At 41.0% G+C, this 26303-nt stretch overlaps 4 protein-coding genes across 5 annotated transcripts; 3 read left to right on the top strand and 1 right to left on the bottom strand.

Annotated features, from left to right (window-relative positions):
- Positions 1-337: 337 nt before the first annotated feature.
- Positions 338-14240, bottom strand: LOC135622739 (probable E3 ubiquitin-protein ligase ARI8). 2 transcript variants are annotated; one of them, XM_065124844.1, is made up of 15 exons: positions 13814-14240; positions 11213-11337; positions 9514-9616; positions 9308-9398; positions 8715-8887; positions 8456-8560; positions 8278-8366; positions 7255-7362; positions 7079-7169; positions 6894-6983; positions 4604-4651; positions 4260-4331; positions 4049-4148; positions 3424-3550; positions 338-889 (listed from the first exon to the last, which is right to left on the bottom strand). In XM_065124844.1, the coding sequence occupies exons 1-15, from the start codon at positions 13976-13978 to the stop codon at positions 610-612; spliced, it is 1767 nt and encodes a 588-aa protein (XP_064980916.1). In that variant the 5' UTR covers positions 13979-14240; the 3' UTR covers positions 338-609. The 2 variants fall into 2 exon arrangements, with proteins under 2 accessions (XP_064980916.1, XP_064980917.1); XM_065124845.1 differs by having other exon boundaries at positions 11213-11334.
- Positions 14241-16336: 2096 nt separating this feature from the next.
- On the top strand, positions 16337-17717 carry LOC135624064 (ribonuclease 3-like). Its single transcript, XM_065127537.1, has 4 exons — positions 16337-16497; positions 16674-16847; positions 16928-17120; positions 17201-17717. Exons 1-4 carry the CDS (start codon positions 16396-16398, stop codon positions 17608-17610), a joined length of 879 nt encoding a protein of 292 aa, XP_064983609.1. The 5' UTR covers positions 16337-16395; the 3' UTR covers positions 17611-17717.
- Positions 17718-21464: 3747 nt separating this feature from the next.
- On the top strand, positions 21465-22741 carry LOC135622738 (ribonuclease 3-like). The gene is made up of 4 exons (XM_065124843.1): positions 21465-21653; positions 21766-21939; positions 22020-22212; positions 22293-22741. Exons 1-4 carry the CDS (start codon positions 21552-21554, stop codon positions 22604-22606), a joined length of 783 nt encoding a protein of 260 aa, XP_064980915.1. The 5' UTR covers positions 21465-21551; the 3' UTR covers positions 22607-22741.
- A 1772-nt stretch (positions 22742-24513) lies between these two features.
- On the top strand, positions 24514-25719 carry LOC135622737 (ribonuclease 1-like). The gene is made up of 3 exons (XM_065124842.1): positions 24514-24708; positions 24802-24969; positions 25048-25719. The coding sequence occupies exons 1-3, from the start codon at positions 24541-24543 to the stop codon at positions 25561-25563; spliced, it is 852 nt and encodes a 283-aa protein (XP_064980914.1). The 5' UTR covers positions 24514-24540; the 3' UTR covers positions 25564-25719.
- The last annotated feature ends 584 nt before the right edge of the window (positions 25720-26303 follow it).

The raw sequence follows: 26303 nt of genomic DNA, 5'->3' as shown, positions 1-26303 counted from the left end.
CTGGGTAATGTTGAGCTCTGCAAATTGCAAAAGAAGGCGAAGAAACAGTGTGAAATGCTACTAAAACACCTGAATAATATTATTTTGATGCAGGAGGTAATATATAGCAAAAGAAGCATGTCAATGAGCAATAACCCGAAATTGAAATTATTTACAGATTGGTATCATGGTGTTACAATGAGCATATGTATGAAAGGTAGGAGCAATGCATCATATGCATTCAATTTGGCAAATAAGATCCCAATGCTCGTGACATCTCAATCTTTGAGCAACAGATTGCCAAAAACAACCATAAGGACACCTGGCTATGCTGAACTATGCTTCATAGAACATACAGTTGTTTAATACTTTAATATATACAAACAGAGAACAAATATCGATTACATGACGCCCAGCAGTAATCTCTCTCTCTCTCTCTCTCTCTCTCTCTCTCTCTCTCTCTCTCTCTCTTGGCATGCCTGCTACTTTCCCCTCTTCCATGGCAAGTTATAACCTATGATGATCAAATACCTTCTTGCTGGCATCACAGGAGCATGTTCTATCAACACAAGCCACTGAAACAGATTCAGGGGCAACCTTTACACATATTGCAGGAGTATCTGCACTTTACTACCTGCGATACTCGCACATCTGGCATGATCTAGTGGACCTGGGATTGGCGTAGGTGCAGCGGTCGCAAGACCAGAGATTGCTGTCATCCAGCCTGCGGCTAGGAGCTCCTAATCCACAGCTGGTCCCAGCTGCTTTGATCTTTCCACCCTTGTTTTTGTTGTCCAACATCTTGGAGCTTGAACTCCTGCTGCATGTGGTTTGGTTGCTGGAAGAACCCACATCCTTCAATCCAGTCTCCAGGGCTCGAACAAGATTCTCAAAATAGTTCCTAGTCACACTGACGCAGCAGAACAAACATAAATATGAATGAAGATAGTGCCAATGATCATAATCAATATTCCAAATTGCCAATAACAAATTAAAGCAAGAGTGAATGCATACTATTCAGTAGCTAGAGAGGAGAGCCTGACTATGTATGTAGCAAAATGATGGGAAACACAAATGTTGTGTGTATAAGATGAAAATTTTGCATTTCAGTCAGCCAAATAACTTCCAGATTTTGTGGGCACTTCACTATCCTCATTCTATAAGAATGAGACATCAAGGATTTTTGCTGTAATTACAAAGTGCACCTGTCAAGACTTGATTGCATCGAAGTAAATCTTCTAAGCCATATCGGCAGAGAAAGGAATTCAGCTTGTCAATATTCATTCTAAAAAGAACAAGAAATCAAGAACTTTAGTGAATTACAAAGTGCATATGTCAAAGCTCAATTTGCACAGAAGTAAATCTTCTTAACCATTCATAGAGAAAGGAATTCAGCTTGTCCATAAATCAGTTCTATTAATTATCTAAGAACTGACTTCTGAACAGAGAAAATAAGATGTCTTCTGAACACAAAAGAGAACAAGAAACATCTTCATGTATACAGTAATTGGAAGTGTCTGTTTAATAATAATTTTGGCATTGGAAAGTGCCTTAAAGACAACAAGTGCATGATTGGTTGCAACACGTCAGATCTAAATCAGATCCTTCCATATGTAGACAAACTTTCTCCGCCCAAGTCCAACCAAGGAGACATTACAACAATCAGGTAACTTGTTTTTTTTTATTAGGTACATTGTCACATTAAGACCTAATTCACACTGCAATGAAACAAGTCCATAAAGATATGTTTAAAAATCACTATCTGGAAGGTTCCACTTGTTCATAAGCATGAGACGCCAATGACTCCAAATGAAGTTTGTAAGGTTGGAAAGTCATTTGACAAGTATTGGTTTGATGCCAACGAATCCCAACTTAGCATAACCAAAACAAAAATCACCAAAACCAAATTGGTTAGGCAATGCTGGTAAGTCAGTTGACAAGTATTGGTTGAAAATGAAGCAGTCCCACTTTAGACAACAGAAACTTCCAAATCTCAGTATATCATAGACGAAGCAAAAGTTCAAAATGTTTAAATGTCATACAGAGGTGGTTGATGTTATATACAACAGTCTCAGTTACCTAAATAATCTATTGCAAGCGAACCAGTGCAGTGAGCAATGAGCATCACAGAGAAAATATTCATCAATTCACCAAATTTAATGTGATAAATGATAACAACCAAAGCGCAATAGTACCATAAAAGTCATACTCAAACTTCAGGCTTCCCAAACTGATCTAACACTTAAATAGCAAATGTCACGATGAGTTTTTAAGAATTTTTAACAAGAAAATGAGAGCAAAGAACTAATATATGTATATTTGACAGGTTAATTGACTTAAAGTTGTGCATCATTAACACTGTTGGAAGTGAATCTATCATGTTGTATGGCTAAATTAACAAAATACTAGTTATCGATATATAGTCTATAGAAGAAAAAAAATTTGTACAACCTAAAATCAAGACAACAGATCCAAAAGTAAAGTGAAAAATTGCATTCTGAATACAGAATAATGCTGCATCCCTCTCCTTTAGGGTTAATTGCAAAATCTCCAAATTGTTGGTTGATATAATCACATAAAGCCAGAAATAGATCAAAAATAAATTTGAGGGAAGGATATAGGTTATTCAGTGCAAAAGCCACCATTGCCCAACAGCCAAAAACACAAGCCATAACTGAAAATTGGTGGCATTGTTGAACCTTTTACAAATAAACTAGAATTTTGTACAACTTCACTGAACATCCTAGTGCAACAAAAATATTGCTAAAGGGCTTTGCCATATCTTTATAATCAGAATCTACGCTTTCTAATTTCTTCCCCTACTTGCTGACTAATAAAGATAGACTAAGTTACATCAGTGGCACCTCTACATATCTCTATTTCATGAATCATAGCACCTAACAAAATCTTTCATTTTCTTATGCACAACCAAAATAATCCTTACATGTTAACGAGACAATCTAAACTCTAAGCTGTCCTTGCTAATTGCCACAAGTCAGAAGTTTCTTTGGTTATTTCATCCCTACGATACTTTGTACTTCTACTTCAAAGTTTCAAATTTTCTCCATCGCTGGTAGCCCTGCTGTCAACTAATTTACAAGCTTAGTCAGTTATTTTCACACAGCTATGAAAAGGTTGAATAAAATACAACTAAAAATCAGCCAAATAGAAAAACAAATGTCCTTTGTTCCCAAAGACACCATATTATAAAGGTTGCCTACTGAGCTACGGGCAAAAGACTGACAAACACTAATATTTAGGTAGACCAAATCATCCCTTCAATTTTTCAGGGGTGGTGTAACCTCTGACCAGACCTGACATGAGGGGCCTCCATTTCTGGTTTCCACACATCAATTGTGAGAAACCAAATAAACCCTTGAAATATTTCATATATGATTTTGGCCCCCTAAAGAACCTTTTTCGAGATATGTGGGATGAAGCTACCTGGTCAACCCAGCTAACTTTGTACGGAAGTCATTAAAATCGCTCATAGGACCTTCGGCATCAAGATAGACTTGGAGTTCCTTCTCTGCACATTGATGAAGGCGTTCTAACCCAGACTCAGCTTCACCTGAGAATGGATCATGAGGATTTTAGTAATAAAATGTATGCAATCCACAGCTAAGATGCAACTTCAAACAGGACTCATGGTACATTGGTCCAACCAGGCCCATTTGCATCGAGTTTAACCAGCTTTGACCAAGGAATAGGGTAGAGTCGGGTTACAATTTTCAAAAACCAATCAGGACTTGGTGAAGAAGGTATTACCCATCCTGCTTCATCCCTACTCACCCTGGCCCCATGAAAAAAACCAATCACAGTATTTTCATGTAGGTAATTTCTTATAAATTTTGCAAACATGACTAAAGCATATTTTAATAATATTACATGTATCTCATAGACTATTCATATCAAAGTGGATGGTTAAGAATGGATACAATCAGTTTTTATATGGTCCAGGAGTGGTTCAATATTAAAAAATCAGGGGATCACGACTGTGTGGGTAAAAACTTCCCCATTCCAAGACTTTGCCATCCAAGGGTACATTACAAAAGAATCTAGTATGAACCTTGCAAATACTCAAAGAACTGTCTCTTGGCATGTTCTTGCTCTGGAAGGTAATAACCATAGGCATATGTCCACTTTAATACCCGCCTGCACTCCACAATCTGCATATTGAAATGTTAATACATCTTAGGAAGAAGATTGACACTATACCAAAACTATAAATAGCATCTTGCCACTTACAATTACATTAGTGCTACAAGCATAAAGCTAACCTGTGACCAAGCTTCTATTATAAACTTGAGTTGGGACTCTGGTTGGCTTTGCATGTCACTTAGCTTCTGAAGCTGCAAAATCAGAAGAAGAAACCACAAGGTGGACATCTTACAGACTCTCATAATTGATTGTTTTTGTATTTAATAAGGGGAATAGTCAAAGCCAAATAGTTTGCCATTTTTTATCAATTAATATGTATTAGGAAATAAAGATGACCCGTGAGGTTAACTTCATACAGACAAAGATCATTTATGAAGACTGGTATTGTCAAACTTTTATAAGCCAACCAATGCCATAGACTATTGTTGACCTAACAAAAAGAATTTTTTAGACAGCTCCATACCTTCTCAGTTTGCATACTTTGTAGGTCTGCACGTGCCTTATGCCTCGACTGCAAGTTATAGAACATAATATTCATTCAAATATGAACAATATCAATTTTCTTATAGGAACAGCCAATGGAACTAGTGGAATGGATGAGAGATACATAAAATAATCCTAATGAACAAGAATACGCCTATCTAGCAATCATATAATAAACATGTATACATCAAACAAGACAAAATTATGAAAGAAACCAAGTTACAATGTTCAGAAAAAATAGTGAAAAAATAAAAAGGGAAAATAATGTAAATTGTCAGGAGCATCGGCAAATGAAAACTTCAACATATAGAGAGAAAACACATTTATTAATAACAACTGCAATAACATGAGAGGAAACCAAAACAAAAGACAAGTAAAAAGGCTATCCCATTTTAAATTCTCAAAGAAAAGCTTCCTAGGCTGGATGAATGTTGGAGATAAGTCTATAGACCAACGAATTAAATTCTGGTCAAATCAGCATATGCTGACTAGAATATACATGATAGGAGAACACATTTCTTTATTTCTTGTTTGAATATTGTCTTTTTAGTTTATAGGGTATCTTGCAATGTTTATACTCTTATTATCTTTAATGATTGTTATCATTCCCTTCCTCTCTCTTTTCCTTCCTATATTCTCAAATTTAAAACAAAAACTTTCTTTGCTCATTATGAATTTATCTTATTTCATATTAGTATTGGAGCTTCTGGTTTAACAATGATGTTCTTCCATTAAGATCAAATCAAGCTTCAACCATTTGAACTCAGAGAAAGTTCTCACACAGAAGAAACAATTTGTAATGTATTTCCAATTTACAAAATTTTATTAATTTAGGGATATTTTATAAATGTCATATGTTGTCAAGTGACTACATCTTTCATAATTCTACATTAGTTACAAGATTGCTTGAGAAGAAGAAAAAGGAAAGTCAAATAAACGAAGACAATCTTTAAGAATGCATCAAGGACTGCAAGTATGCAGGAAGAGAACCATACGTGTACATGTCCAGTTATAATTTAATCATTTGGGCACAAGGGGCAGGGATTAATATGCCTAATAAATGGGGGATTGTTTAAAATCAATGACCCAGTTCAGTTATGTTGTTCTCCATTCTTCAGAATATAAACATACTCATTTCCCTATACATCAAGTGGTAAAAGAATGAAAACAATGATAGATTTACTCCTCCGAAACAAATTAATATTTGGCTGTGGATCAACTCTAATCACTGAATTTCAATTTTCAAATACATACAATTGACAGACTGCTAAATTCTACCACTACTTTTTAGGATACAAATAAAGCAACTAAAGTAAGCACTAAGCAGATACAACACATCTAGGAAACCAAAGATCTTCCTCAACCTTCCAAACACACCAAACATGCAAAGCACATATAACTTTCAAGCCAACTGTTAAGTTGAGAGATTAGCTTCTTGTGTAGATAACTTCGGTAATTGGCTATCTCGTTACAACAAATTAGATCTCCTCATGCCTGGCCAGGTTAGGGTTGAGCCTAGTTAAAATATAGTGAATGTCAAAAGGAACCAACCCAACCCACCTTTTCATCCTTCCATTTTGTTTGGATGACGTAACAACTTTGAGGTCAAAATACCGCATTTAATTTTATCTTTATACAATAGGATGTCTTCTAGATCGGATTATCAGGCCTTGAGCCAAACTTAACAGTGAAATGAAGGAAATTGGAGACTCTCATTGTTGGGATAATGATCCAGCATGAGGCATACTGCATGCATGTGTTTATGAACATACACACATGACTTCGAGATTGCCCATTCTGCAAACAAATAAAGCAGCCCAAATAAGCAGACATAACAAACAATCACGTCAATCAGGAATTTTTTCCCCAACAATGTGAAAGCCAACAAAAAAAAGTTTCAAAAACCAACAAGCTTGCTGTCAACCCCCAAGATGGCCAGCAATCAACCAAGTAGTGATAGCCCAACAACTAGGCGTTCTCCAACAATCATCAATCTACCGATGATCCACTGGTCACCTGAACAACCACAAGCACAGAAAGAATTGAACTAAATGCTGTCCTTTTTACTGTTTTCATGGTTAAGTGGCATTACTTTTTAAAATGACTTTCAGAAAGCAGCTTTCTAATATCAGCCACTTATAAGCACTGTATGGCCCCCAAAATCAAAGCACAAATCATTACAGTATCAGAGATTCATAGATCCTATCAACAAAGACAACAAATCTAAAATCCATTCTGATGAAACAGGTGGAAGAGTTGAATTTGCGTACCGATTGATTGGTAGCCCATCTTTCGTAATAATGTGTATATTTCTCAAGAGAGTTTTTAGCCATTTCTCTCCTCCTTTCAGATTCATCATACTGCCAGAATTTATAAATTGATAAAAAGGACAAGTATGAGGATTAACATTGTAGAATCCTTCACATTCTGTAATATTAGAGACATCTAATCATACCGCTCCTTCCTGTTTTCCTGCTTCATAGCGATTACAAGCATAGAAACCACCAGTTCTCTCACCATGTTCTGACCATGGTCCAAGACATAACCTGCATGAACAATCAAGGAACACAAAAGTTGCAGAAATTAGACAAAAAATCTCTAAAGAATATTTATAAAGTAAAGATCTAATACCAGCAAAATTCAAATTTACAAGGAGGTGTGCATGTTATATGCATGCATCCTTGGTTTTTCTCAATTGGACGTTTGCACCTTGGACAAGGTTTCGAGTTTGCTAATATCCTGGACATAAAGTTAAAGAAATATGATTAGCACATGATTATGTTCATTATCATTAAAACTTCAATACTTCTATGTAATTCCAATGGCCTCGGGAATATGAGGAACCAAACTGAAATCTATAGAATGGTCATAATGAGAGTTCTGATAGGGTTCATAAACAACAGACTTATTTCTGAGATACAGACAAAAAAGATCAATGTTATACATAAACTATAACAGATTTTCATAAGCCAACATTTCTTAGTTAAACACGAAAACCATGCAACATCATCTTTGATAACCATCAAATCCAAATAATCTCAGAACAAATGAAGAAAATCTTTATTTGTTAAAAAAGAGAGAACACAACATACCAATTTGGCCTTCACAATTTATTAGAAAATCTAGATTTAGAGGTGAAGACAATTTATCAAGATGTCATATAAAATCCTATTTTGGAAACTTGAAATAATACACAAATGCAAAGCTTCAGTATTAGTCCTGAACTAACATCAGTAATCTGAAGCTAAAATGTTGCAGAACTATAGCTATTGAAAAGGAAACAAATGCTACCAAATAGGACATAAGATTTTCTCCATTAAAATAGTCCTGTGAAGCATAAGACACACAGGGCTTGATTAAAAATATTCCTATAATTGCTAAAAATTCAAAAAATGCTCTCTCGATCATGCCAGTTTCCTAAATCACGTCATTTCAGGTTACAAGAAAATGTGTAATAAAACCTATAAAGCATGCATTAGTTGTGTATCTACATTAGCAGTGGATGCTTAAATGCATAACTAATATTAGACTAAATCCAAGGTTTAAGTTCAAGAAACCGAAATCTACGAACTAAAATAAGACGAGTTCCACAGCTACAGAGTTAGCAGTAAAAGTAACATATACGAAATGACAATTATCCATCTTATACTGTACCAGTTCATATTTTCAGATTCAGCACAGTTCTTCAGAATCCACTTTGCTACTGTAACACAATTAACTGGCCTATGAGCTTCCTCAGTACACTGCAAAATTTTTTTATTGAACAACTTAGAGTATGGATTGAAATAAGCATAATTATATTAGGATCCATTGTTCCTCAAGATATACTCACATTCCAACAAAAGTTATATGAACAGCTGCAACAAACATCATAACTTCCACTGCCCATAACAAATTCCACAGCAAACTCACAACCAGGGGCAGGACACCATTTCATCTAAAGAAGAAAATAAAGAAATTAAAAAAAAAACAACTAGTAGACAGACAGCTACACGAGTCTTTCTACTAAAAGTTACAGACATTAACTATACAAGAAACAAATGAAACTAAATATGATTCAATAAACCTCAAATAATAAGTCCCACACAAACCTTTTTATTATCTTCAACATAAGATCTAAGAAGATAACGTGAGTACTTTTCTTTATCCTCATCAGTAGTCAATACATCAATCATATTTTGTCCAACAGCAGCACCACAAGAAGGATCAGGGCATCGCAACATTAAGCATCCAGGGCCATCACTAATAGATGTACTAATGTAACCTGCGAAAAGAACACAATCATCCTTCAAAACTTGAATCAAGAATGAATCACAATGAAGTATCTAAGCTTCAAAAAGCCTCTAAGCCAGTGTTCTGTCACAAGGTAAGATTCCAGAACAAATGGATATAGTGCAGATCTATGATTCTTTAAGTATAATTGATTGACTTACAATGCATAAAAAGGTCTGACAGAATTAGGCTTAAAGAAGCTATCAAAAATGTATTATAGAAGATGCAGTCCTTAAAAGGGCAGAAAACCAGTTCACTATCAAGAGGACACTAAGATCGGAAAATCACACTTCTCAATCATTTGTCACAAAAACATATTTGCCAACTGCTAAGTGAGGCAAAGCCAGTCCCATCAAACACCACATGAATTGTTTATAAAGTTATGATAACAGTTGAAATCAAAATAACAAACCTCTCCAACAAGCCCCACAAAAAGGATGACCACATGATGCAGAACTCATCATGTCACGAGGATAGTTATCAAAACAAATCCCACAATTTAGCTGCCACAAACAAAGTTAGACCACAAGATAAATCAATCAAAATTAAGAAAACAATAACTCCACCTCAGGCCCAAAATCACCCAAAAAAGGGATTACTAATACAAAACTGACTTACTTCTCTACCATTTCGCATTTTCACCACTGTCTCCAACAAACCAACAGCCTTCCGAACATGCTCTTCATCTGCAAACCACTCATCATGCACCCTACTAATACTCCTGCATACTCAATCAAATATATAAATCAAATCATCACCACAAGGATAAGAAAGAGGTCACTGGTAGTGGAAAACAATGTTAAATAAACAATTTTTTAAATAACTAGTGCATGAATGATGTGATTGGTGCCAAAACAGACAAATAGAGCAACAAATTTTGCAAAAAAATAGATAACATCATAATTAAGATATCATAGATCCTTCTTTGCAAGTTTGCAGTAAAGCATTACGATCAACCAGAGATCATTAGATTATGCACAAACAAATTTTCTTTAAAATTTTATATGGTAGATTTTTATACCTTTTTTTGTAATCTAGCAATCCCCTTAATATTAACACTACATAAGATTGATTTCTTGATTCTATTATGCAATTTTGTCATGATAATTATGTGGCAGGAGATAAAAGACAGATGATAAATGAGGAGAAGCCAAGAGAGTGTACTGAACAGAAACAATTATGATCATAAAGATAAATGAATGACTTGGATAAAGCACTGAATCCCATAACCACTGAACATATACCAACACTGACGAAATTCAGACCTTAATTCCTGTAAAACCTCATTTTACTCTGGACCATTTCTTAAAGCTGAATCTTTGTATATTTTGCCTATATCATGTGATATTTAATTAGGATCAATACAGCTTGACTATTTGTTTTCACTATACTGCACACATCCAAATTACAATGCAGAATAATAACCTATTAAGATATTGCATGAGATTAGGAAACAACAAACCAAAACTTGACCTGGAATATTATATAAATTTAATTACTCTTAACTAATAGATAGATCAAACAGAATCATAAACTTAATTATTCTAAATAATAAATAGAGCGAATAGAATCATATCATAGCGTGAGAACCTGTTTGAAGTAATCACTATTACATATCGACAAAATGTTGACTTAAACTCGAATTTGTTTCAGAAAAACTTATTGATGTTAATGTTATTTGTGTCACATGAACGAATGGACACAATCAGGCAAAACATGTCGCAGCTTAGCAGTAACTGCAATAAGTGCACTTGTCAAAATCACTGCTTCCGTGGACATCACCAATTTAGTCATAGTTCCTGTAAAGAATCAGTGAGAACATCCTTAATAGATTTTCATATCAATATTCTATTGCAACCTCAATATCATCTCAATTTAATAAACAAGCTCAAACTACTGGAAATTCGAAAATATACCAACTGTTCTTGAGTCAAACAAAAGATTACCATGTACCAGCCTCTGCAGGCATACACTGAGATATATTGGGTGTATAGTTATATTGACATCCAGTGTGAAATCCAGAAATCAATAGAGGCAATGAACAAATTTGAATAAAAAAGATTGCCCAACATATTGCAGCACAGAACAATACAGTTCAGCAATAATTCCAGTATCAAATACCAGAGAAGTAACATAGAACTTGGAGCAATACAAAAGGAACATATAGTTTAACAGTTCCATTCATGCATGTTCATAGTTCTATTGTACTCCAAAGTCTAGAGTAATGGCAATAAAAATATATGAGAGCCTGCAATGTATGAAAATATTTGAACAGCATAAGCACAGGAAACTCCACTTCAGAAGTAAACTGCCTTACCAATTACAATGACGAAGAAGAATGCATGCTGCATATCTTGGTATTGAAAGGACAGTAGATACTCTATTGATATCTTCCTCCTGAAGCTGCCGAATATCAGTCTCACTCAATATGATACAGTTCTGCTGAATACAGAAAATTGCAGAACAGCATTAGATGATGAATTATAATGCATTACCTTCTGAAACTTCTAAAGATTTACTGAGAATGAGAATCATTTATTCCAGCACACATTACCAAAGGAAAATATGTGATCTAAAAAGCAGTTTGTGCAGCCATGTATGTGCATATGGTCATATGAATGCCTCACATAAGCCAATGTGACCTTAATAATTATATACCATCGTATGAAAACCTCACATTAGCCCAATGTTACATCATTATGCAATATTAACATAAACACAAAACTTCTTCAAGTCCCTGACTATTACAGCAATTTGTCAGACAGCTAAAATTCTGGTTTGGCATATCAACCAGTACCTAGTTATACGGCCTGGTAATGATCCTTGGTCAGACTGGTATACATAGTAATATGTACCGGACCAACCAGTCTATGAAACCATGATTTAGATTTTTTGTAACTCCTTAGTGTAACACACACACACACACACACATATATATATATATATATGTATGTATATATATATGTATATATATATACATATATATATGTATGTATATATATATATATATATGTATATATATGCAAGGTTTGCCGTACCGGACAGTACCGCCCGGTACGGGCGGTACGTACCGGTCCGACAGGTCAGCGGTACGCGGACCGCTCCGTATCGTACCGACACTGTAGCAGTGTACAGTGCTCGGTAGACATGAGTGTACCGAGCGGTATACCGTACCGTACCGGTACCAAGCCCGGGTCGAAACGCCGGTACGGTACGGTACGGCGAACCTTGTATATATGTATATATATTTATATATATATATATGTATGTATATATGTATATATATGTATGTATATATGTATGTATATATGTATATATATGTATGTATATATGTATATATATGTATGTATATATATATACATATGTATATATATATATACATACATATATATACATACATACATATATATATATACATATATATATATATATAAGGCTTCAAGAAAGGTTTTAAAACACCAGTCTGCAAGGTTCCTATCAATCCAACCAGTAGACAGTAGACCATCATTTACCAGCCAATTTCAAGCTTTATATTACAGGACAGTCTTGTCCAAAGGCCCTTCTTCTTTGTCTCTGGCATACAATTTCAGGTCCAAACTCTCCCCCCTAAGCAATGAAGGAAAAAGATGAGGAAGAGACATTTATCCACTGTAGGTCACCTATTTCACATTTTCTCTTGATTTTATTTTTTTTATTATTCTTTCCATTAATGTAGGAAGGATCAGGGTAGCAAATCACTCAATATGTGGTACATTCTGGTCCAACATCTGGCCACTAGCTCTAGAATTAGTAATTTTTTTAGATTCTTATAAATTTTGTACATCATAATCATACTGTTTATATTATATAAAGTATTAAATCACAGTATCAAACGAAAACATTCGTGTGCAATTACCTTATTGACTGTGTTGTGTTTACGTTTATAAGATTTGTCATGTAGGCATATATGTTCAGAGCAGCGTCTGTCTCCCTTATGCCCATGCTTCATAGGTATTTACAAACCTAAATGGCATTGATAAAATTCGTTCACTAACTTCTGGATCCTGTACAACAGAATCCAAGAAGAAAAAATAAAAATCCATGAATTGGGACCCAAAGCCCAAATTACAGTTCCAGGGAGGTTGGTGGTCCCAGTAAATATATGATCGGATGCATTTTGAAGCAATGGTATCAACGTGTTTTATTATACTTGAAATACAATCGCTCATCGAACAAAAGACAATCCATCATCCACGTGAAGTGATGCTTGAAAGCAAACCACACAAGTCATTTTTGAACTAAACTGATGAAATGATAAAAGCCTGACCCACTATAGTGTCTAAGGTTATAGATTTTTCACATTTACAAGGATACATCTCTTGCATGATACTGGAACAGAAAGAGTAGAGCGAATACAAAATAAATAGAACACATAATATTAAGGAACAAGAGTATCACATGTTTAATGCTGATAAACTTCAGAGCAAAAACAAACACACACACAAGTTACGCCATGATCACTATGATTCCCATTAACCCGATATATCAATAATACAATATTTACACGAATGTCTCTGTGAAATGTTTAAAACCATGCAGCATTAAAGGAAAGAAAATTGTTTGTACCATAATCATCTCACATATAAATAAGAAAAGAAGAGTAAAGCATATTTCCTTCTGACACCAAACGAACAATCCTACAATAGGCATGTAACACTAACCAATTCCTAGGCCAGGCTATGATCATGCCACCAATCCAATCCTTACCAGCACAAGATCTTGTCGTTACCATAAAAACACACAAAAGCAGCCAATTCAGTTCCTACACGCATCAAATTCGGCTCAAAGATTTCCACCAGCATCACCACCAAAATCAACTAAGCGACGACACTAAAAAGGGAAAGAAGCAAAAGAACCAAGCGTCTTCCCATCCCATCACCTGCTGGCGACGCGAGGTGATGTCCTCGGAATCATCCAACACGTGGTCAACGAAATTATAGTCAGCACCGCCGTCCTCGCCGTCCATCCCCGTCTCCCCGCTGTAGAAATCGTCGTCCACCGACTCGAGATCGACCGCGTCATGCATGTCCTCATCGGAATCCATCCCCACCGCTCGGGTCCCAACTTCCGCGCCCCGCAAACCCTAAAATCCGCCGTAGCGAGCCATCGTGCGGCGGGAATCGATCGAAACAAGAGGGAGAACGGGATCGGATTTGGGGGGGCGGATGGAGGAGATCGAAGCCGGGATCGCGAGAGGGGACAGGTCGATTGGATTCGTCGTCGTTTCGAGTGTTGACGTCGGATTTGCTTCGCTCGGATAGAGCTACGGACGATGAAAGAAAGTGGCTATCTATCACTTCGCTCGGATAGAGCTACGGACGATAGAGCCACAACAACTCATCAAAATTTTTCCAGGGCACTCAAGATTTCCATTCAAGAAAATTGCTTGTATTCGATTAACTAAAGCTTATATATTAAATTATTCTTCATAAACACAAACTTTATGACCAAGAACAAACTGATACTCTGCCCTTCCTTTTTTCCTTTTAGCAGATCTTCCCACATTCATGACCACAAAAGGACCAAACCTTAACCCTCCTCTTGTGCATGAAAGTGAAATTTACAAACATTTCCAAATTGTTTACTGAGACTCTATAGGACCCTGCAAGCTAGACAATTTCACTACCATCCATGCTTTGAGATGAAACAATTAAACCACTTTGCAAAATTTCATAGTAAATCAGTGTGCTGCACAATCTTAGATTTCCCTTTTCTACACCGAATGCTCCCTTCAGTCCTAAATGCAGCACATGAGATCAGGAAAGTAAACCCTAATTCAACACCCTAGGAAGGAAGGACACAACCATCAACATTTTTCTGTCATGCATGCATTCGGTGTTGTCCAAAGACCCCAGTTGTAATGTAATATTCATTCGAAAAGCTTGGCATCGGCAAATACCACTTGGAAGCGACGTTGACAATGAGAAGAACCTTCCCACTGTAGCTGCCCAGGTTGACATCATTCCCGTCCATATCCTGCGACATCCAACAGATCATCTTGAGAAATAAGGTAAAAGAAGGCCAAAGAAGAGGAAGAGGGGAGAAATAAATCGAAGCCATGGCATACCTTCACAGCGATGTCATACAAGGATCCGGGAATATCTCCGGCCATTTCTTGAAGAGGAGGAGACGGCCAGTCGAAGAAGAAGAAGAAGAGGACGGCGACAGCCAGGATCAGGGCGGAGAAGGCCCAGCTCCGGATCGGATGCATCGGTACGGCCGACGGCGTAAAAGGGAAGAGAAAGGAAGAAGATTCGGCGAGACCTTACGGACCTTTGCACTGTTCGAGTCTTCGTTCTCAGTTCCGATCAACCAATAACGTCAACAGGCATAAATTTTTATTTAATATATTTAAATTATTATTTAAGTAAACTAATGGTAGTATACATATCCAATTCATATAATATGTAATATGGGATTAAAGATATAATATTTCAAATGGACGAATATGTTTCAATAATGCATGGATGAAAGCATGCTCAAAGATGAATAAAATATTTTACAGATTTTTTCTTGATCGATTTTTTAATGTATTATTTTATTATTATTCACTTGCTTGGTCTTGAAGCCTTTTAATCCCTAATTTAGATGAAGAGTATATGATTATTCTAGAATCATAAAGTTTTATATTTATATATATATATATATAGTAAATTCTCTCAAAAAAATCTTAAATTTTTTATTTTCTTTTTCCACTAGTGTCACTTTTTGTTTTATTTGCGTTAGTTATTTTCTAAAAGATGAGATTATTTCTGATTTATATCGCATCATATAATCATTTTAATCTCTAACCTCACTCTCATTATGTCCTTATTTAATAAAATTATCTTTCGCTTCCATCCTCCTCGTCCTCAATCTCCTTTTCTATTTCTTAGATTTCAAGCCCCTTACGTTGAATGAGCATGCCCTTACTTGCTTCTGCCACACTATTTTTGTTGCTCGATCAGACAAGTCAAACAACATGGGAAGAAAGTGTACGACGATGCTTAATAATATGAGTGTAATGTATGAGAAGGGTCCATGGCTGGTGGAGTTGGTTGCCTCCTCCCCCACAAAAACATCGACAACATTAAGTATTGACGATGCCTCATAGTCCACGGTGGTAGCAAGGGGTGGAGATGGGATGGAGATATGGATAATCCTATAGCTATGAGAGACCATAATCAAATAAATTCCTTCTTTTTTTCCTTTGACTTTCCAACCCAATATGATGGCGAGATGCGGGAACGTCCAACATGTTTCACGTCGGTGTACGATATTTAAAGCGAAGTGCATTATTTTAAGACCCCCTGACGGCAGTCGCGGTGCATTATATTATATTATACTCATGAGAACAATATCGATGTAGCCCAACAATTATCGGCAGGTGGGTGTGTCTTCATTGTAGTGATTATATAGAGCCATCAGACTCGTCACTTCACGAAGGGTCTCTCCCCCGATCATCCTCCCCACCTCTGCAGAATGGCTGGCTCAAAGGCTCTTCCCACGTTCTGCTTCCTCTTGTGTGCCGCCTCTTGTGCGCTAGCAGCTGCTTCATACGACTACATGATCCTGTCTCTCATAGTACCTAATTCCTCTCTCTCTCTCTCTCTCTCTCTCTCTCTCTCTCTCTCTCTCTCTCTCTCTCTCTCCTCTCTCTTTTGTTCTTTTGTTTCGGCTTTACAGAAAGCCTTTCTTGTGCAAACGATGACTCCTGCGGTGAACTGCTAATGAAGTCTAATGGACCGTGACTCGTGCAGTGGCCGGGGACTAGCTGCCAGCCAGGGTGGACCGGGAAGCCGACCTGCTGCGTTGACCCGCTCATCGACAACCCCGAGATAGACTTCCTGGTGGAGACCATGGAGACTTACGACGGCGCCACCGGCAAGCTCGTCGCCAACTGCGAACCCAGCTGCCGCTTCTTGATAAACCCGGTAATAGGCCTGATTGGATCTATGCAGTCGATGATCTCCGCTGCTCCCGATCCACACTGATCACTCTGCGCATGCCACAGCTTGTCGATCTGTTGGACGACTTGAACGCCTACTGGCCCAGCTTGAGCTGCCCAGCCCAGAATGGGATGCAGAAGTGGAAGACCGCCTGGTGTACCTACGGCAACTGTACCAGCCTCGGCGAGGTGAATTACTTCGGCCGGGCGCTTCAGCTCCGGGCTCGAGCGGACATCCTCCGTGCCCTCGGCTCCAAAGGTAAGCAGCCCTGCCCTGCATGCCGACCTCGAGCTTACAAGTGTCTGCAGCTAACGCATGGATCTGTTCCTGATCTCAAGCCATCATCCCGTCGGAGACGAAGAGCTACAGTTTGGAGGACATCGAGGACGCGCTGGTGCCCAAGATCGGGTTCTCGGCGGTGGTGGAGTGCACCACGGAGATGGGCGTGCTGAGTCGGGAATATCTGCTCTCCAGAGTCCGCATCTGCGTCTCCGCCGACGGCAAGTCTATCATCGGTTGTCCCTTCGCCAGGAAGAGCAACTGCGGCAGCAAGGTCAAGTTCTACCCGTTCACGGACGACATGCTCGGGCGCCCGCGCCGTCCGGCGGCCGACCATATCAAGTTGCCATCGGACAAGGCGATATGTGTACGATGTCATGCGGATATCATCATCATCATCTTGGCACTAAAACACGATGATCTGCCTGTGTGTAGGATGTCATCGTCGTCTTGCCATCGGCTGGAATAAGATGATGTTTTATAATCTCTATCTCTAAGATTAATCAAATAATCACATAGCATATTACCGGTCATGAACAAGTTGGGATTTTAATTAATAAAGGTAAAATTTTCATATGTTTGATGTCTTTTAGTGACTAACGAGACAGCACAGTTTGGTCCACGGGTCGACGTCGAAAACTTGTGGTGGAATGATTAGGATGCTGAGGTGGTTGCGCCTCTCGAGCGTTTCGGGCGAGGGTTGAGGCGGCAGGGTCGGTCGGGTCCTCGCGAGCGACTGGGGGTTAGCACTTCGAAGCCAACCGACCCGAGCGTCGTTTATGGCGAGATGTGTCCTCTCATCGCGGAGATAGTTGCCAATCTTTTCGCACGATGTGGGCACACCCTTGAGATGGGAGATGCAGGTCGACGCTGGTTGGGATCCAAACCGCTGGACCACCCTCCTCTGTGCATTAGGTGACAACTTTAGTGTGGAGACGCTTGCATCTCAATGGCGATCACCTCCCTGCAAAACGACCTTCGTCGGGTGTCTCCCGACTTTGGCCCCTCCGACGAGCAAGTCAGATTAGTTTGGATTCCCCTATTTTTTCTTCCTCCTTTTTTTCTTCTCTACTCGGGATCGGATAGGGTTATTTATAGTGTGAGAGTTGGTTGTGCCTCAGTTCGGCGTGGCCACTGACTTTCGTGGGGGTGGGACAACTTCTTTGACGAGATGGCGTCCTTGAAGGTGCTTGAGCGGCATCAGACGGTACTGCCCCAAAAGCAAACGACACCGCCTTGAGCTCTTGGGGTGGTCAAGTCGCACAATCGCATAATACCGAACTTGACGTGGCGTGCACCCCGTGGTTCTGGTGGCGTATGGCGTTGCGTTCGTGGCTGTTGGTTTGTGACGTTTGTTGGTGATTCATCTAGAGCCAAAAATATGCCCTATCACTTCTCCCCCACCTCCGGGGCATGCCGACGGATCCCCACAGTATTTAGATTAGTCTCTGTGGGCGGCCTTCATAGGGCAAGGCTGTTGTAAGAGGCTCGTCTCTTTGATCTGGAGGAAGATCTCGATGCGGGATGCGTTTAGGAGGAGAGGTGGGGGTCTTGGGAGTAGCAGCTCTTGTCGGTTGGGCCCCCGGCGGGGAGGCGTCGGGAACGCCGAGGTCGTTCCTCGAGATAGCTCCATCCTGGGCTTCTTAACTTCCACGCGCCTCCTCGCCACCAAAGCCTCGATGACAACGTACTGGTTGGCACGTAGAAGCATCTCAGAGATGGTCGCTGGCGGCTTCTCGATCAATGAACAAAAGAACCTTGAAGGTTTGAGACCCATCATAAAGGCCTACAAGATTAGAGACGAGTGAGCATCTGAAAAACCTCGGATCTCGGTGCAAACCGTGCCACGAACTGAGAGAGCGACTCATCCTCGCGCTAAGATAGTGCAAGCAAAGTGGCCATGGAGGGCCTGGGCCGCGCGCTGGTGAGGAAGCTTTGCTCAAATTCCTCGGCCAACTAGTCGAAGGACGAGACTGAAGCTTGGCGCAGCCGGCTGAACCACGTCCGTATCGGAGGCACCATAGAGGGCCATCTGGGCCCGGAATACAGAGACATGCTACATGGGATTGCGCCTCCATCGTACGTTTCCAATGTCGGGAACCTGAAGTTGAATAAAGGGGGACCTGCCTGAAGCGCCCTCGTTGGGCTCACTACGCGATCTCCGAAGCTCGCGCTAGAACGCGTCTAGGTGCTGATTGACCCGGGACAACTGGCCTCTGAGTGAGTCGTTCGCCGAGTCAGACGATATAGTATCGGGCTCTAGATGAGATGGGGTGGCTTGGCAAGGTGCAGGCACATTCTGAACGGGAGGACCCCTCGGGTCCATTGCTCGCCATGAGGCTGCCCCAACCCTGAGTTGTTCCCCGTTCGAGGGTTGTTGGGCCGAATTGGTTGGGGGCGTCGGGGGCTGCCCGATTTTGGGGGGTGATCGGGGCGAGTGAGTGCATCATGCTTGTCATGGTCTATACTTGCTTGGTTATGCTAAGGAATGCCTCAGGCGTCATAGCCGGGGCCCCCAGGGCGAGCCTCGAGGGGGACAGTCCCGGGTCGTTGATCAGGCGCCAGTAACAATCAAGAGTTGAAATTGGTATCCTTCCGTCCGTAGGGGCGGAGAGGGGTTGTCCTTTTGGCTCAGCAAAAGGGAGGTCGGTCGGGGGCTCCCTCCCGGGGCACGTTCCTACCAGCTATTCCTGCAACATGGGCCCTCCTTCTAGCGCCAAAATGTTAGTGAACAAATATGTCATGACTGATATGTCAGCACGACTAGGCCCACCTGTCGACGTCGGGAACTTCTGGCGGAATTACTATCGTTTGAGTAGTTGCGCCCCTTAAACGCATCGAGCACCGGTTGAGGTGGCAAGGTCGGCTTGAGCCTTGCTGCGAGCCGACATTCCAAAGCTGGCCTATATAAGCATTGATCATGGGAAGATGCGTCCTCTCATCCCCTCGGATGGTTGGGGATCCTTCTTGTGGTGTGGAAGCCTCTTGGAGATGGGAGATGCAGGTTGACATTTGTCGGGTCCGACTCGTTGGGCCACCCTCCTCTACGTACCGGGCACCATCCGTGTGAAGAAGGCATTCGCATCTCAGCGACGACTGCCTCTCTGCAAAAAGACCCTCGTCAGGTAAGTCCCAACTTTGGCCCCTCTGACGAGCAAGTTAGATTCGTTTTAAATCTCTCCCCCTTTTCTCCCTTTTTTTGGATCAGGTCGGGGGGATTTATACCTACGTGCAGGAATTGGTCGGGCCCTGGTCCGACATGGTCGTTGACTCTGGGGGCGGAACAACCTCTCTAACGAGATGACATCTTCAGGGGTGCTCGAGAGGCGTCAGACGACACTGCCCTAGTAGCAGACAGCACCACCCCCAGCTTTTGGGGTGGTTAAGCCGCACAATTGCATCGTTGGCGCTTGATGTGGCATGCACCCCACGGTTTTGGAGGCGTACAATATCGTGTCGATCTGTAGCATCTGTCGGTGGTTCATATAGGGCCAAAATACGCCCTATTGAAAGGGAAAAGAAGGTAAGGAAGAGGAAGGGGAGAGAAAGAAATCGAAGCCATGGCCTACCGTCACAGCGATGTTATTCAAGGATCCAGAAATATCTCCGGCTATTTCTTGAAGAGGAGGAGACGACCAGTCGAAGAAGAAGAAGAAGAGGACGGCGACAGCCAGGATCAGGGCGGAGAAGGCCAAACTCCGGATCGGATGCATCGATACGACCGATGGCGTAAAAGGGAAGAGAAAGAAAGAAGATTCGACGAGACCTTACGGACCTTTGCATTGTTCGAGTCTTCGTTCCCTGTTCCGATCACACAATAATATCCACGGGCATAAATTTTAATTTAATAAATTTAAATTATTATTTAAGAAAAATAATGGTAGTAGACGTATCCAATTCATATGATATGTAATATGGGATTAAAGATATGATATTTCAAATGGACGAATATGTTTCAATAATGCATGGTTGAAAGCATGCTCAAAGATTAATAAAATATTTTACGGATTTTTTCTTGATCGATTTTTTAATATATAATTTTATTATTATTCAATTGCTTGGTCTCGAAGCCTTTTAATACCTAATTTAGATGAAGAGTATAATATGCTATGAGAGACCATAATAAAATAAAATCCTTCTTTTTTTCCTCGCACTTTCCAACCCACTACGATTGCGGGATGCGGGAACGTCCCACGTGTTTCACGTTGGTGTACGAAACTTAAAGCGAAGTGCATTATTTTACGACCCCCATGCCGCAATCGAGGTGCATTATATTATATTATATTATACTCACGAGAACAATATCGATGTAGCCCAACAATTATCGGTGGGTGGGTGGGTGTGTCTTCGTGCTTATTTAGAGCCATCAGACTCATCATCTCCCCCGATCATCCTCCCCACCTCTGCGGAATGGCCGGCTCAAAGGCTCTTCCCACGTTCTGCTTCCTCTTGTGCGCCGCCTCTTGTGCGCTAGCAGCTGCTTCATACGACTACATGATCCTGTCTCTCAGAGTACCTGTTCCTCTCTCTCTTTTGTTTCGGCTTTACAGAAAGCCCTTCTTGTGCAATCGATGAGTCCTACTGTGAATTGCTAATGAAGTCTAATGGATCGTGACTCCTGCAGTGGCCGGGGACTAGCTGCCAGCCAGGATGGAACGGGAAGCCGACCTGCTGCGTTGACCCGCTCATCGACAACCCCGAGCCAGACTTCCTGGTGGAGACCATGGAGACCTACGACAGCGCCACCGGCAAGCTCGTCGCCAAGTGCGAACCCAACTGCCGCTTCTTGATAAACCCGGTAATAGGCCAGATTGGATCTATGCAGTCGATGATCTCCGCTGCTCCCGACCCACACTGATCACTCTGCGCATGCCACAGCTTGTCGATCTGTTGGACGACTTGAACGCCTACTGGCCCAGCTTGAGCTGCCCAGCCCAGAACGGGAAGCAAGTGTGGAAGGCCGCCTGGTGTACCTACGGCAACTGTACCAGCCTCAGCGAGGTGAATTACTTCGGCCGGGCGCTTCAGCTCCGGGCTCGAGCGGACATCCTCCGTGCCCTCGGCTCCAAAGGTAAGTAGCCCTGCCCTGCATGCCGACCTCGAGCTTACAAGTGTCTGCAGCTAACGCATGGATCTGTTCCTGATCTCAAGCCATCATCCCGTCGGAGACGAAGAGCTACAGTTTGGAGGACATCGAGGACGCGCTGGTGCCCAAGATCGGGTTCTCGGCGGTGGTGGAGTGCACCACGGAGATGGGCGTGCTGAGTCGGGAATACCTGCTCTCCAGAGTCCGCATCTGCGTCTCCGCCGACGGCAAGTCTCTCATCGGTTGTCCCTTCGCCAGGAAGAGCAACTGCGGCAGCAAGGTCAAGTTCTACCCGTTCACGGACGACATGCTCGGGCGCCCGCGCCATCCGGCGGCCGACCATATCAAGTTGCCATCGGACAAGGCGATGGCTCAGTGATCGATCCACGGATTACTGCCCTTTTGTCATGCGGATGTCATCATCATCATCTTGGCACTAAAACATGATGACTTGCCTGTGTGTAGAATGTCATCATCGTCTTGCCATCTACTGGAATAAGATGTTGTTTTATGATCTCTGTCTCTAAGATTAATCAAATAACAACAGAGCATATTACCTGTCATGAACAAGTTGGGATTTTACTTAATGAAGGTAAAATTCCCATATGTTTGATATCTAAACTCCATCTCTCCATCATTTGTGTTCACCTTTTCGTTGAATTAGTGTCTTTTTTTGATACAAAATAAATGATGGGATTCGAACACAAAATTCTTCTGCCATCTCTCCGTCGTGGAAAAAGGAGATCGACATATTCCATATTCTTTTGTTTCCTCTTGACGAGACTTCCACTATTCTTGTAACCATAGAAATTGTTTCGACGACATAAACTTTATTCGATGAGAACATAAAAAATAATCTTATCTTACCTTTTTCTATTTTTTTTCTTGTTTATCGTTTGATCAATATAGATCATACAAAATAATCTTACTTTTTTTTTTCTTTAGCTACGTAGAGTTTGTGGTTTGAACACAACTCACATAGTGTTTTGACTACACATAGCGAAAGAAAATATTAAATTGGTTAGTCACCGTTCGTAACGTCAATGTCATATTAAGCCAACATTTTCTGTCCGAACTCAAAAGATAGCTCGGGTCAATTATCGATTTGTTAAGCTACCTCCTTGATGAAATATTTAAATATTCATAAAAAATTGAAGACAATTCAGATCAGTTAAAAACTAGCTCATCTTGAAATATTCCCATAAGACAATTCAGACTTTCTTACAAAATATCTGTAGGAATATTTCATGAAGATTAAAGGGTAGTTTGAGTTGATTATAAACTAATTTTTCTATAAAAATATTCACAAAAATATATAAGATAGTTGAGTTCGAACATTCTTTCTCTATAGGATCTTCATTAAAAAATATGTCTTTGTATGCAACTAAGTACTAAGTTAAGCATTAGATAAATCAGCTCGGAAAACCCCTTTCAATCTTAATCTTTATATATGAACGAGATCGAAGAAATCTTGTTCTATCGACTCCTCGTATGCGGATCAGGATCGCATCATGCTAATACACGCATCAACGATATGTTTTATCCTAACATATAGTAATTGGAGGAAAGAGTTTGATATTCATTATAATTATTTTTAATTCTTTATTTTCTCGGTTGCTGATTTCGGAAATCAAAATTGACGGTTCTGAAACTACCATCACCCCTACTTAGTGGCTTAATCGTGACTATTTTCAATCCCTAATTGTCGCAAAAAAAAAATCCTTCTAGATCGGTTTTCTTAAATGAAATTATGAACGATCTGAATACATTTTTCTTGTCAAGCAATCTCCGAGATATGTTTTACTTGGTCAAGAACAAATTAATGCGTGATTTCTTTAGAGGAAATCACATCTAGAAATCTTTCTCAGAACCGGTTCGTAACCCCTCCCCATCTCAACATTGTTCTTGTTTCGATCAAGTTGCTATCCATCTTCTTCTTATGAGTCCCTTAAATGATGTTCCGCCTGTGAAGATAAGAACATTTGATGGCGAGGAGTGGGGTCTCGTTTGCTGGCACGACTGTAATCAATGCTTCCATCTCCTTGTCCGTTCCCGAATCATGAGAGAGAGAGAGAGTACAAATAAAAGAAGTCAGTCACATGGAGCATCATCTGATCTTGTACTGTGCCATTATTGTAATGTCATCATTAAATTGGTGGTGAAGAACACGGCGACCATTTCGCGAAAGCGATGAGATCTGCAAGCCACGTGAAACTCGTGGGGAGAGGCTGATGGCTGAGGCGACGACAGCCATTTCTTGATAGAGTTGCCATGGATCCCGCCACCACCAGGCCACAACCAGTGTGTTCCACGATGGGCTTATATTATCCACCATCACCAAGGCAACTCGACAGCTCCTGCAGAATGGCTATCCTCAAGGCTCTTCCTGGGATCTGCTTGCTTGTCTTGCTGTTATGCTTGTCTTCCTCTCCGGCGGCAAGGGCAGCTTCGAAGCCCGACTACCTGATCTTGACCCTCATGGTATAGTTACCCTCTACTTGGTTCTGGTTTCCTGCAGTGGTAGTAACCATCGATGGCAAGATGGGTGATGGTATGACGTCCTTCTCACTGCAGTGGCCAGGAAGCTACTGTGCTAGCTTGCAACCGACAGAGAAGTGCTGTATGCCGACGAATGGCGAGCCGGCGGCGGACTTCCTCGTCCAAGCCCTGGAAACCTACGACAGCGCCACCGGTAAACCGGTCACCGGCTGCAGCAGAAGCTGCGTCTTCAAGATACTTCCGGTGAGTCTCGTTAGCCTCCTCCACCCGAGCTAACTCGGCCGAGATGTCGATGATGACCGCTTTGTCTTGTTTGGACAGCTGGTGAACATGCTCGACAACTTGTACACGTACTACGCCAACCTGACCTGCCCCAGCAACAGCGGGATGCCCCACTGGAAGGACGTGTGGTGCACCTACGGCACTTGCTCCAGCCTCAACCAGTCGCTCTACTTCGACCGGGCGCTTCAACTCAGGAAGAAGGTGGACCCCCTCGTCAACCTGGGCTCGAGTGGGATCATACCGCACGCGACGAAGAGCTACAGCCTGGACGACATCAACGACGCGTTGGTGCCCAGGATCGGGTTCTCGTTCACGGTGGTGTGCACCAGGAATTACATTCTCTGGCCTTTCTTCTACGAAGACTACCTCTACCAGATCCGCGTCTGCGTCTCCAGCGACGGGAGGTCGATCATCGGCTGCCCCAACGGCAGGGGGAGTAACTGCGGCGACACGGTCAAGTTCCCCCCTGTGTCGTACCCACTGCACGGCCGTGAAGACGACGCCGTTTCCAAGACAGTGATCGAGTTGCCCTCCGGCGACGAGATGGCACTGTGATGGAGGAACTACTTCAAGCCTGTCTTCTTCTGCTTGGCGTGATCCACATGCTTGCACTTATGGTGATGTGAGCTGTCGCTTCGTCTTTTACTCCCGAGTTGTAGAGTCGCATCTTCTTCACACCTGCAGGAATAAAAGTGGTCTCTCTTAAACATATATTACTGCACCAAAATGTTATCTCGTGTATATTTTTAATATCTAAAATATCATCTTATATTGATATAACAGAGTCATACATCGAACGACTCAAAACCTTATTCCGTAAAATTATCCGATTTAATATATTTTAAAAATATTAATTATATATATATAATTACATTTATTACATTCTATCTTTAGTATAATTTTCTTCAAATATTATATTTTACTGAGTTAGTGAAAATGAATTGATCATCAAAATTTTTTAAATAATTGACTAATTAGGTAGAAATAAAATATTTTTTTAATAATTTTGATAACGATCTTCTTTGATTATAATCAATGTTTCAACAATGTGTCGTTATTTTTGTTGGTGAACTTAAGTGTCGTGGCTGAGAAGTCGACATGGTTTGGTCCATCCAGAATTTTTGACGTTCGGGAGTGCCTCTCTCGATCGATTGGGAGAAGCATTGAGGCCGAGCTGGATCAGGGGTCGGGATGGTCGCGTCTGGATTAAGGGCCAGGATGGTCGCGTCTCTAATGAGGGATTGAGCTAGTTCGGGGGTGGGCGCGTTCCTGCACACATGCCCTGTTCGAGAGAT

Source organism: Musa acuminata, chromosome BXJ2-9 (assembly GCF_036884655.1).
Source record: "Musa acuminata AAA Group cultivar baxijiao chromosome BXJ2-9, Cavendish_Baxijiao_AAA, whole genome shotgun sequence".
NCBI classification, from domain to species: Eukaryota; Viridiplantae; Streptophyta; class Magnoliopsida; order Zingiberales; family Musaceae; genus Musa; species Musa acuminata.
This window is presented reverse-complemented; position numbering and strand designations above follow the sequence as displayed.

Bases quoted from the DNA above. Each gene is read 5' to 3' on its own strand.
- LOC135622739 (XM_065124844.1), bottom strand. From the start codon at position 13,978: ATGGATTCCGATGAGGACATGCATGACGCGGTCGATCTCGAGTCGGTG. The intron at 8,888-9,307 runs GTTTGTTATTTT...TTCTTTTCGCAG, and splicing joins TTGTGGGGCTTGTTGGAGAG to GTTACATTAGTACATCTATT. The intron at 8,561-8,714 runs GTTTGTGTGGGA...TTTCTTCTTTAG, and splicing joins ATGTTGAAGATAATAAAAAG to ATGAAATGGTGTCCTGCCCC.
- LOC135624064 (XM_065127537.1), top strand. From the start codon at position 16,396: ATGGCTGGCTCAAAGGCTCTTCCCACGTTCTGCTTCCTCTTGTGTGCC. The intron at 16,498-16,673 runs GTACCTAATTCC...TGACTCGTGCAG, and splicing joins ACATGATCCTGTCTCTCATA to TGGCCGGGGACTAGCTGCCA. The intron at 17,121-17,200 runs GTAAGCAGCCCT...CCTGATCTCAAG, and splicing joins CCGTGCCCTCGGCTCCAAAG to CCATCATCCCGTCGGAGACG.
- LOC135622737 (XM_065124842.1), top strand. From the start codon at position 24,541: ATGGGCTTATATTATCCACCATCACCAAGGCAACTCGACAGCTCCTGC. The intron at 24,709-24,801 runs GTATAGTTACCC...TTCTCACTGCAG, and splicing joins ACCTGATCTTGACCCTCATG to TGGCCAGGAAGCTACTGTGC. The intron at 24,970-25,047 runs GTGAGTCTCGTT...TTGTTTGGACAG, and splicing joins GCGTCTTCAAGATACTTCCG to CTGGTGAACATGCTCGACAA.
- LOC135622738 (XM_065124843.1), top strand. From the start codon at position 21,552: ATGGCCGGCTCAAAGGCTCTTCCCACGTTCTGCTTCCTCTTGTGCGCC. The intron at 21,654-21,765 runs GTACCTGTTCCT...TGACTCCTGCAG, and splicing joins ACATGATCCTGTCTCTCAGA to TGGCCGGGGACTAGCTGCCA. The intron at 22,213-22,292 runs GTAAGTAGCCCT...CCTGATCTCAAG, and splicing joins CCGTGCCCTCGGCTCCAAAG to CCATCATCCCGTCGGAGACG.